The 11,570-nt window shown below is 39.7% G+C and overlaps 1 protein-coding gene across 1 annotated transcript; it reads left to right on the top strand.

The window, feature by feature from the left end:
- Window positions 1-736: 736 nt before the first annotated feature.
- LOC132803872 (metal transporter Nramp7.2-like) lies at window positions 737-3,796 on the top strand. Its single transcript, XM_060817658.1, has 7 exons — window positions 737-1,090; window positions 1,437-1,515; window positions 1,622-1,662; window positions 2,029-2,107; window positions 2,414-2,725; window positions 3,073-3,254; window positions 3,697-3,796. The coding sequence occupies exons 1-5, from the start codon at window positions 920-922 to the stop codon at window positions 2,524-2,526; spliced, it is 483 nt and encodes a 160-aa protein (XP_060673641.1). The 5' UTR covers window positions 737-919; the 3' UTR covers window positions 2,527-2,725; window positions 3,073-3,254; window positions 3,697-3,796.
- Window positions 3,797-11,570: the final 7,774 nt, after the last annotated feature.

Below are 11,570 nucleotides of genomic sequence, written 5' to 3'. Positions count from 1 at the left end.
TTTGATACCAATGTTAAAGAAGGTTAAAATCAATGTTTTAAAAGCCGAAGTAAGTATTAGAGGTCTAAGGTGTAAGCTTCCTTTTTTTTTTTTCTTTTTTTTTAAATTACAATTTAGGGAAAGGGAATTTTTTTATCAAAATCAAGATTTGAACCATTCTCAATGGTTTTACCATTGGATCAAGCTTTCAAATACAAGTGTATGCCCTTTTAAACCTTTAAAATTGAATATTTTAAAAAATAAAATATGGTTAAGATTATTAAAAATAAATATAAAATTATTAAATAAATTTATGTTCTATATTTGTAGTTTACAAACAAATAATCCGAAAATCTAAATGAGGATAAGTTATTATTTTTAAAAATAAATAAAGCTACATGTGCCTCACTTTCGTAGGCACAAAAAAGCACACTTTTATGAATGATATATGGGTTTAGGAGTATGCTTTACAAGTGTAACATCTAAACTAATTTTGCATCTCAAAATCTTTGGAAAAACAAAGTAGTTAAAAACTAAAATCTCCAATTGTTGAAACGAGTGGGATATATTATATTAGTTAAACCCAATATAAAAATTTAGATAATGAACCAAGAAGAAGGGTCAACTTGATTCTTAATTTGGAACAAATTAAATTAAACAAAAGATTACTTTTAATTAATTAAGGAAAGGAAAAGAAAATATAGTAACCCCTCGTTTCTGGCACGAGTATGTAGAAGGTATTTGGGGAAGTGAAAAATTAAAAAAAAAGAAAAGAAAGGGAGACACTGCTCCTAGGACAACATGAACCATTTCTCTATAAATTCATGCACGTCATATTCCAGTTTTGTGTCTTTCTCATCACTGTCATCAGCTAAAAACACAGTGTGGTAGACAAAGAAACACACTGAAAAGAAAAAAAAGAAAGAAAAAAAAAAATTTCATGGAAAGCCAACAACATCAACACGATAGCAATATGAATGTTGCAATTCCATCAACATGGGGAAGTGGAAGCAACCGAATAGCCTCCTTGCAGTCCCCCCCACCGCCTACTTCCGTCTCTAATGACAACTCCGACAAAAACACTACCGACCACCATCCCGACGATGTCCAGGTCTTTCTTTCTTTTAAAAATTTTGTTTTTAAAATCTTATGAGTTATATATCATGATGTTGAGGATATAAACAATTCTCTCTCATCCATGACAATTTGTTCACTGCAAGGATACATGCGGAAAAAAAATTTGTTGGCGAATTTCCAACAGAATCGAGAGAAAAACAGAAATATGATTATGCATATGAGTTTTTATTTTTATTTTTTATTTTTTATTTTTTTTCATGTTGGAGATAAGAGAATTTCAATTCAAAATAATTGTCAAACAAAACTGTAAATTTTATTTTATTTTTTTATGAGTTTGACTGATGGAATTTTTGGTTTTATGATTATTTGTGATGACATAGAAACGTGGATGGAGAAAGTTTCTGTCTTATGTAGGCCCAGGATTTCTTGTCTCTCTGGCATATCTCGACCCCGGAAACTGTGAGTTTCACAATCACTGTATTTTTTTTTTCTTTATTATCATTATTATTATTTTGGTGCATTAACATGCGTTTCAATGCTTAATTTCTTCTCTATGTTATCACAGTGGAAACTGATCTGCAAGCTGGAGCTAACCATGGATATGAGGTAAAATTAGTAAATAAATGCTAATGAAACTTGAATGACTCATTTTAGTTTTTTTTTTCAAAAGATTTTGTGTTACAAGAACTCTATATATATATATATATGATTTTGTTATAGAATGAACTGATAAATATCATTTTGGTAGGATCAATTTTATTTCAATATAAATACTCTATACTTTATTGAGTGGATTTATTTATTCTGAAACATAAATAACTCTTGCAAAATAATATAATATATTTGGATTCTCATTTTATAGCTTAACTTAGTAAGAAATCACTTTCCCAAATAGTACTTCTATAAATAAAAATATGCTTATCAGAAAATTGATATGGTTTATGTTTTTTGCTATTTATGTGTATATTTCAGCTACTGTGGGTGATCCTTATCGGATTGGTTTTTGCTCTCATTATCCAATCACTTGCGGCAAACCTCGGTGTGACTACGGGTAAAACAACGAATTATGGCCTGCCTTTAATTTGGCCTTTTCTCTCAACTGAAGGCCCCACAAAACAAAAAAAAAAAAAAAAAAAAATGGGCTTTTCAAAATGTGATTAATTTTGGCTTTACTGCTAAAAAAAATTTCTTTTTTATTTTATTTTATGTATTTTAGATGTCCAATTGAGCATCTCTAAAAAAAGAAAAAAAAAAAATCAACTTACTATTTGACGTATTTATAAACCATAGTAATCTTTATCACTTAAAATGATAATCATTTAATTATTTACTTTATTTTGTGATGATGAATTCGCAGGGAAACATCTTGCAGAGTTATGCAAGGCTGAGTATCCACTATTAGTCAAGTACTGTTTATGGTTATTAGCAGAGCTTGCGGTCATAGCTGCCGACATACCCGAAGGCATATAATCATATGTATTATTAAATGGGTTTTGCGTTAGCAAACTAATTAATATTTATATCGTTAATTTGTGGTGGTCATATAATTAAATAAGCAGTGATCGGAACAGCTTTTGCACTGAACATACTGTTCAACATCCCCGTTTGGGTTCGAGTTCTGTTAACTGGTGGTAGCACTCTTCTCCTTTTGGGCCTTCAAAGATATGGGGTAATAATTTTATACATTCATCTAAGCTTAATTTCGACACATTAAATCGTATATATATATATATATATGTAATCAAATTAGGAAAAAAAACAGGGCATTAGGCACAATAATGTAGTGGCTAAGAGTTTCTATTTGCAGCTAAATATTTTTAGCTATAATAACTGTCCTTACTATATGTTGTCACCAATAAAATTTTTAACTACAACTTTATAGCTAACGTAAATTGTTGGGACAAAAAATGAATTTAGCCACAACAAGTCACCACGGCTAAAAATTGCATGACTAATGGTTTTTTTTTTTTTTCCCTAATTAAATGTGTGGTGATGATCTTTATACATATGTTGTAGATAAGGAAGCTGGAAATGCTAATAGCAGTTCTAGTGTTCATAATGGCAGCGTTTTTCTTTGGAGAGATGAGTTATGTGAAGCCGCCGGCGTCGAAGTTGTTGAAAGGGATGTTTGTACAGAAGCTCGGTGGCAAAGGAGCCACCGGCGATGCCATAGCCCTTTTGGGTGCCCTTGTTATGCTGTATGTATTCTAATACCATATGAAATATTAGGTGTTGTTTTAATTTTTAGTGATTGGAAGAGGAAGAAAATTTCTCTGTATAAAAAAAATTCTCTATTGATTCATTTTCCTTTCTTTGTTGATTGAGAGGTGATTATTAATTTTGTGATTGTAGATTTGATCTGATTGATCTTTTCTATTATTAATATATATTATGTAGTTAATAAAATTATTTCTCAAAAATAGTATAAAATATATTCTTTTTAAATTAGTAAATATTTATTTATTGATAAATCACTAAATTATTCATTTAACAATAAATAAATAACTCTTTTAGATGAATAATTTTTGATAGTCCCATAATATTCGTTTATAAAGTTTTTTCTATAGACACAAAGTTTAATTTTGAATGTTACTATTTATAATTAAACTAACTTGATGTCTTTAATTAATTTGCAAACAGGCATAATCTTTTTCTCCATTCGGCTCTTGTGCTGTCTAGAAAAGTACCCCACTCCGTCCGTGGAATCAATGTAAGTAATTTGAACTAGTAATTGTATTACTGAGAGTATACATTTAAGGTTGAATTCTTGATCTGAATGAAAAATACCCCTCCGTCATGTTGTAATAGAGAGAGAGCGAGATAGAGAGAGAGAGAAAAAAAAAAAAAAAGGACAGCTCTAATTAGGACCATTAATAAATACTATGACTCGGATTCGTATATATAAGAAACAAATTGATTAGGTAAGCAAGAAATTAAGAAGGAAGATATATAATTTTTAAAAAGCTTAAAATCTAAAATATTTCAAGTTGATGCAGCTAACACATCATCACGTATATGATAATAAAATTATGTAAGATAATATCCTAAGGTGTAACACCCCGTCCCAAATCGCACCGGAATCCGTGCACGTTGACCGAGGTTGACCGTTGACCGTTGATCGAAGGGGGTCAAAAGTTGACTTTTTGACTCGGTGAGAATTTTGAGTTGACTAGGGTACCGTGGCGAAGTGCACGATACCACGAGTTCGTAGACTGGTAGCACGTCGAAAATGGAGCTACGGTTTGAAAGTTATGGACGAAACAAGTTGCGGTCCAAACTGTCCAAGGGGTGCCGGAGTTGACTTTTTGTTTATGGGGAATTGAGCTTTGACTCATGCATGGTTGTGAAGTGCTCGTCGATACGAGTTCACAGACTAGCGGCACGCTCAAAACGGACATCCGGTTAAAAAGTTATAGACGTTTGAAGTTTACCGGATACCGTATTATTTTAATATTTTTGGGTCGGTGAACAGTGAAATGCCACGTGTCAGCTTCTGAGTGGTCCACGTGGCATGAACAGTGTCATACAGGGTTTTAATTTTGAAAAACTCTCGGGGAAGAGAGAGAAAGAGAGAGAAGAGAGAGAAAGAGAGAGAGGAGAGAGAAAGAGAGAGAGAGGACCCGCCGGCCGCCGGTCATTTTCACGTTTTTCCGGCCTAGTTACTGTACACGCGCCGGCCAGCCAGATTGCCCACCTCATTTCCGGCAAAACCTCCAAATTTCACGGCGAACGGCCGCCGGACGCGCCCGGATCGGACGTCCGAAGTTTGGCGGCGATTTTTCCCCTCCACCGCCGGCCACCGCGAATCGGCACTATTCCGGCCGATAAACAGTACACGCGCCATACACCCAGCATCCTCTCCTCAAGTCCGGCCTACCCACCAAAAATCACGGCCATCGGACCACCGACGCGCCGGGATCGGAGCGTTTTCCGGCGAGGGGTCGAAAATCTTCAAACGGTGATTTCTCCGCCGTCCGACCTCCGTTTTGCTCACCGTCGGTCCCGTTGGATTGCTCTCCTCACGATCTACAAATCTGCAAAATTTCACAGCAAACGGCCACCGTCGGAAATTACTGTTCCGGCGACGGTTGCCGGTGACGTGGCGGCCCGCCGGAAATTACTGTTCCGGCGAGTACCCCGAAAATTCCGGCCAGCTCCAGTCCGCAGTGTTCGACCTCCTGAACCCAAATCCGACTTCCGTTTCCACCAATTCGCGACGGTTTGGGAGAATTGCGGAGCCGAAACCCGAAAAGCCTCCCGATAAAATTCCGACCCCGTCGGGTACGATCATCGGAAATTAAGACCGGATCTGTGATTAGCATCACTCGAGCTTCGATTCGGTATATAATTCGTAAATTTTAGTTATCGTTTGGTGTTCGCTCCCCGGGTACCCATTTGGGGATTACCCGAATAAAATATTAATATTTGTGGTTTTGGTACTGTGGATGTTTTAGGTGCACGTGCAAGTAGCGGAGTCGATCCTGCGGAGGATCTTGATTGAGATACGTGCACAAGGTGAGTGACCCACCTTCAAATTAATTTTGGGGAATTTAATTGATGAATACATTATGTGTGAATTAAATATTTGGAATTTAATTTCTATGTGCCAAATATTTATTGAATTTATTGTAGAATTATTTATGAATTTATTGGATTTAAGAAAATGCGAATTCTACAAATTTATGCCGTGTGGAATTATTTTATGGTTTTGAGGATTTTGAAATTGGTGTGGTTTTAATGGTAAATTGGGCACGATTTGATTTTCAAATATTTCAAGGAAAATATTTGGTTATGTTGGTGATTTCAATTTTTATGAAATATGCCCATAAAACATTATGGGATTTGATTATGATATTTCGAGAAATTATTTATGCTTGGAAAAAAGGTGGATATTTGAATTGATGGATTTGGGAGTTGGTGGATTTGAAAATCATGGAATTTATGGTATGGATTATAAGGAAATTGTGGAGAATTTCCCGGTTCAAGCGGATGGATTATGCCCGCTATGCTTATGAAAAATGTGAAATTTATTTTATGATTTAAATTTATGGATTTTATGATTTTTAGATGCACCGTGCACGTACTGGTGTTCTGATTATGTGATATGGTATATGTGATATGGTTAGTGTGCACACGGTTGTGATTAGCGCGCAGGTGGGTGTGATTAGCGCGCAGGTGATGTGATTAGCGCGCAGGTGGGTGTGAGTAGCGCGCGGTTGATATTATGAGGGTGTCCTGTGGATGCCATCGGAGAGGGCGGCCACCCCCCATTGGCCGGGACACCAGGTTAGCAGCGGCGCAGTGGGACGCCACGCGACCGTATGCCGGTTTCTTTCTATAACCTCATGTCTGGCGGTACCTTGGGACGCTGGGTACTGTTGGCGCCACTGGTATATAGTGGGTGCATCAAATGATTTTCAGAACTGTGTTTTAAAAATAAAATGTTTGGAAACTGAATTAGAATTAAAAATATAATTGTTACCGCTTCTGGTATTTAATTGATGTCTTGGTTTTCGGGAAATATGAATAAAGGGTTTTGTGAAAATGTTTTAAAAGGGGAACCTTTCCAACTGAGAGAATTGTAAGGGTTTTGAGAGAAATTATTATTTCCAAATAATTATTATTTATATACCTATTACCGTGGTATGATAGTGTAGAGTAGTAGGGTCGCTCACTGAGATGATTAGCATCTCACACTCTTAAATTCCGTTCCTCTAGGTACCAGGTTGTCGGTGTTCACTCGGAGCGGACTTGATCTTCCTCGCTGTATTTGTTCGCGCAGTACCTTGTTCTTCTTTTACTGCAGTTGTAATATTTCTTTCACTTTTGCTGTATTCTATATTTTGTAGTACTTCATAAAGCTCTGTATACTGTATGGGACACTTATGTATTTGTATTGCACTGGATTACTGTATTTTTATTTTGGAGTGCTGAAATTTGTGGAACCAGTTCGTCGTACTGTGGGAGGAATAAGGGAACAATTATAGAAGTGTGTTTTCAGTGCAGGAAATTTTGTGGTAAGTCCATCCCTTAGGGGAGGTTCTGCCGGATCTTCCACAGAAGGGTCCGGTAGGGTTTCCCTGGGATCAGGGCTTGTCTAGGGTTCCGGTGGGGAACTTTGGACGGGTCCTGACAGTTGGTATCAGAGCTCTAGGTTCTAGTATTCCTAAGGGACTGTGCATTGTTGTGCATCCTATCCGTGTTTAATCTCTCGTTTTACCCGTGTGAAAGTGTTCTTTCTGTTTGTCTCGAAGTAAATTCGTTGCCCGAGTTTGAATAACTCTAATCTTCGAGGGTGTCAATTAGGATCATCTAGCCTAACGGGGAATTCCTATGGCCTAGTCGATGGTCGAGGATGCCTTTTCTTTTTGAAGGTCAAGCTTATCATCGTGAATGGTATCCGTTTCGTTCATGGAGAAGAAGGATGATTGCCTAAGGATGTGTGTCGATCGATTTCAAGGCGTCAAAATATTTTTCCAATCGATTATCAAAATTAAATGCTTTTCAACGTGGTATTGGAAATTAAAGGTGTTTTATTCAAGTATTTTTGGTTTGTGTTCGTACATGTATTTGTATGTTATAACGTTTGATACTATACTGCACCATATGGAGGCGGCGAACCAATGTGGTCCATGTAGAGCTAGCCCCATGATCATGTTGCCTACGAGCCCGGGGAATTGGACGGCCAATATAGGCAACCACCCTGGTTTGTATTGGTAGCAGAGTGTCGGCGACAGTTGGAATCATGGATTACGTAACATGTAGAAGGTGTCGTACGTACCTCCATTACAAGCGTGCATATTTTATTTTATGCTATGGATTTTAAGATATGAATTTCAATGTGGAGTTTTAACAATTGCCTATGCAAGTTAGGTATAGTTGAAAAATATATTTTATTATTTGTTTTATGTTATGGTTTTTCCAAAAGCGACTTAAGGTTAAGTATCGCCAGTCGAGAAGCCAAAGCAGGGTATCGTTGAGTTCAAAAAGGAGATCTTAAAGGAAGCACGCGATTCAAAGTATGCGATACACCCCAAGGGTACCAAGACGTATGGAATGCTCACTGGATGACATGGTGGTTTGGCACGATAAAGGAAGTTGCAAGATCCGAATAAAGGTACTTAGGTCATCGATAAGTAAAAGTAGGGAGATGTAAATATGGATTTCGTGCTTAAACTATCATTCACAAAGAGAAGGTACGACAGCGTTTAGAGAATCAAGCAAGATCCGGATAGCGACTAAAGTTCTACTTGGTGGTTGATGAGGTTAATGAGATGAGGATGATTCCTTAGGCATGTTTGGATGTTTAAGCATGGTTATTTTTCATTCTAGAAGCTAAGATCTTGATATCTTATTTCCTTGGAGATTTAAGGTTCGTATTGATGGTGCTTCATCGATTCAAGGTGGTTGATATTGTTGGTGATAATTTACAATGATAAGGAGTATGATTTTTGGGACGGAGTTAGAATTTAAGAAGTGTGGAATACTTTATTGGGTTAAGGATCTAGTGATTTGTTCATAGTATTGGTGGTGATGCTAGAATTAAGATTTAAATTTCTTATTGCTTGAGGTGTGGATTCATGGAATCTATTTGAAATGGGGGAAACTTAGGGTTTTCAAGAATGGTATTTGGATGTTGAGAATTTTATTCATGACCTTGATGAATTTAGTTAAAAGAAAGATTGATGTTTGTCGAGGTTAAGACTATTGGTTAATCAATGAGGAGCAAGGGTTTTATAATTGTAAGTACTAGGAGGGTAATCGAAGACAAGTGAATTAATCTCAACCTTAACTTGGTGACACCAGTATTTGAGGAAATTAGACTTAAGTTCTAATCTTACCTTTTGAATTGCTGATCGAGTTACGAGAGTTGGTTGTTGGTTTAAGGATGCATGCTTTAGAAGCACCTTATGGTTAGCGTTCGACTATGACCAAGACTTGTAGATCGTGTTCTCGTGGACCAATTTGACTATCCTTAATTAGTGGGCATGAGAAGGAAAGTTGCACAAGAGGGAAGTTAAAGTCACTATTAGGCGAATGTAGTGGCAGATGCTTTGAGTAGGAAGGCTACTGGATCCCTTGCTCACATCCAAGTCATCCAACTACCTCTCATGGTGGAGTTGAAGAAGATGGGGGTGTTAATGCATATGCATCCTTCAGGAGTTCTCATGGCTAGCTTCCAGGTACGACCGGTGTTGGTGGATCGTATAGTAGAGACCCAAATGGAAGATCCTAAGTTGAGGACAATTAAGGGCAAGGTACAAGAAGGTCTTGATCCGGAATTTTCCATAAGGAGGGATGGAGCCCTCGTGTATAAAGGACGACTTTGTGTTCCGGATATTCCAGGACTCAAGAAGGAGATTTTAGAGGAGGCGCACAGCTCGATGTATGCGATGCATCCTGGGAGTACCAAGATGTACCGGACGCTTGTTAAGTATTATTGGTGGATTGGTATGAAGAGAGAAGTGGCAGACTTCGTATCAAAGTGTTTGATTTGTCAACAAGTGAAAGCAGAAAGACAGAAGCCTTCGGGACTACTCCAACCTTTACCGATTCCCGTGTGGAAGTGGGAAGAACTCAACATGGACTTCGTATTCAAGCTTCCTTCCACACCTAGAAGGTACGACGGCATTTGGGTAATCATTGATCGTCTCACCAAGTCGGCACACTTCCTACCGGTGCGAGAACGTTTTTCACCCGAGAAGTTAGCCCAGTTGTTCGTGCAAGGCATACGTGGGATCAGTTCAAGATGGCCTTCTCTACTGAGTTTTGTCCTCCTGCCTACCGTGAAGCAAGAAGGAGAGAGTTCGAGGAACTACGACAGGGGAACATGACGGTGACAGAGTACGAGAGGAGATTCCGAGAACTATCAGAATTCTACATGCACCTAATTCCCGACGATCACACGAAGAAGGTGAGGTTCATAGACGGATTGAAAGAGAGTATCGGCTACACCCTTTCTGGATCAGTACATCCCACCTATCAGTCCGCCAGGGATGCAGCGCTCGAGCTAGAGAGACAGGAGAAGATACACAGACCCTCGAGGCGCAGATCATTCGAAGGTTCGTATAGCGGAGTACCTCGACAAGGGGCAGCTAAGAAGAGCCATAGCTCAGGCTCAGACAGTGATGGGTTAAGCCCACGAGGCAGATTCCAGAGGAGAGATAGTCATCGCATGCCCCAGCCAGCTCGCCATTCGATCAGTGTGGATGCAAGCTCGTATCAGCAGTCACGCATTGGTTCTCCGCGGATTTGTCCACTTTGTAGGGGGAATCATTCTGGGCAGTGTCAGATGGATGGTTTATGCTTTCGGTGTGGGCAGCCAGGCCACATAAGGAGGGATTGCCCTTATGGTAGCAGCAGTGTGCTAGAAGCAGGTCGATGGACACAGCAGTCCGAAGTAGTGTTGGGCATGGATTGGTTGGCAAGGAACTACTTAGTCGAGGAAGCGACATGGGAGCCCGAAGCGCAGGTGCATGATCAGAACCCTTGTTTGTTCCAGTGACGCGTGGAAATTTCGAGGACGAAATTTTTGTAAGGGGGGAAGGCTGTAACACCCCGTCCCAAATCGCACCGGAATCCGTGCACGTTGACCGAGGTTGACCGTTGACCGTTGATCGAAGGGGGTCAAAAGTTGACTTTTTGACTCGGTGAGAATTTTGAGTTGACTAGGGTACCGTGGCGAAGTGCACGATACCACGAGTTCGTAGACTGGTAGCACGTCGAAAATGGAGCTACGGTTTGAAAGTTATGGACGAAACAAGTTGCGGTCCAAACTGTCCAAGGGGTGCCGGAGTTGACTTTTTGTTTATGGGGAATTGAGCTTTGACTCATGCATGGTTGTGAAGTGCTCGTCGATACGAGTTCACAGACTAGCGGCACGCTCAAAACGGACATCCGGTTAAAAAGTTATAGACGTTTGAAGTTTACCGGATACCGTATTATTTTAATATTTTTGGGTCGGTGAACAGTGAAATGCCACGTGTCAGCTTCTGAGTGGTCCACGTGGCATGAACAGTGTCATACAGGGTTTTAATTTTGAAAAACTCTCGGGGAAGAGAGAGAAAGAGAGAGAAGAGAGAGAAAGAGAGAGAGGAGAGAGAAAGAGAGAGAGAGGACCCGCCGGCCGCCGGTCATTTTCACGTTTTTCCGGCCTAGTTACTGTACACGCGCCGGCCAGCCAGATTGCCCACCTCATTTCCGGCAAAACCTCCAAATTTCACGGCGAACGGCCGCCGGACGCGCCCGGATCGGACGTCCGAAGTTTGGCGGCGATTTTTCCCCTCCACCGCCGGCCACCGCGAATCGGCACTATTCCGGCCGATAAACAGTACACGCGCCATACACCCAGCATCCTCTCCTCAAGTCCGGCCTACCCACCAAAAATCACGGCCATCGGACCACCGACGCGCCGGGATCGGAGCGTTTTCCGGCGAGGGGTCGAAAATCTTCAAACGGTGATTTCTCCGCCGTCCGACCTCCGTTTTGCTCACCGTCGGTCCCGTTGGATTGCT

Source organism: Ziziphus jujuba, chromosome 5 (genome assembly GCF_031755915.1).
Source record: "Ziziphus jujuba cultivar Dongzao chromosome 5, ASM3175591v1".
Taxonomy (NCBI): Eukaryota; Viridiplantae; Streptophyta; class Magnoliopsida; order Rosales; family Rhamnaceae; genus Ziziphus; species Ziziphus jujuba.
Note: the sequence above shows the minus strand (reverse complement) of the source record. Positions and strands in the feature narration are given on the sequence as shown.

Excerpts from the sequence above, each read along its gene's own strand:
- LOC132803872 (XM_060817658.1), top strand. The coding sequence starts at position 920 with ATGGAAAGCCAACAACATCAACACGATAGCAATATGAATGTTGCAATT. Across the intron at positions 1,091-1,436 it reads ACCATCCCGACGATGTCCAG|AAACGTGGATGGAGAAAGTT; the intron begins GTCTTTCTTTCT and ends GTGATGACATAG. Across the intron at positions 2,108-2,413 it reads AAACCTCGGTGTGACTACGG|GGAAACATCTTGCAGAGTTA; the intron begins GTAAAACAACGA and ends ATGAATTCGCAG.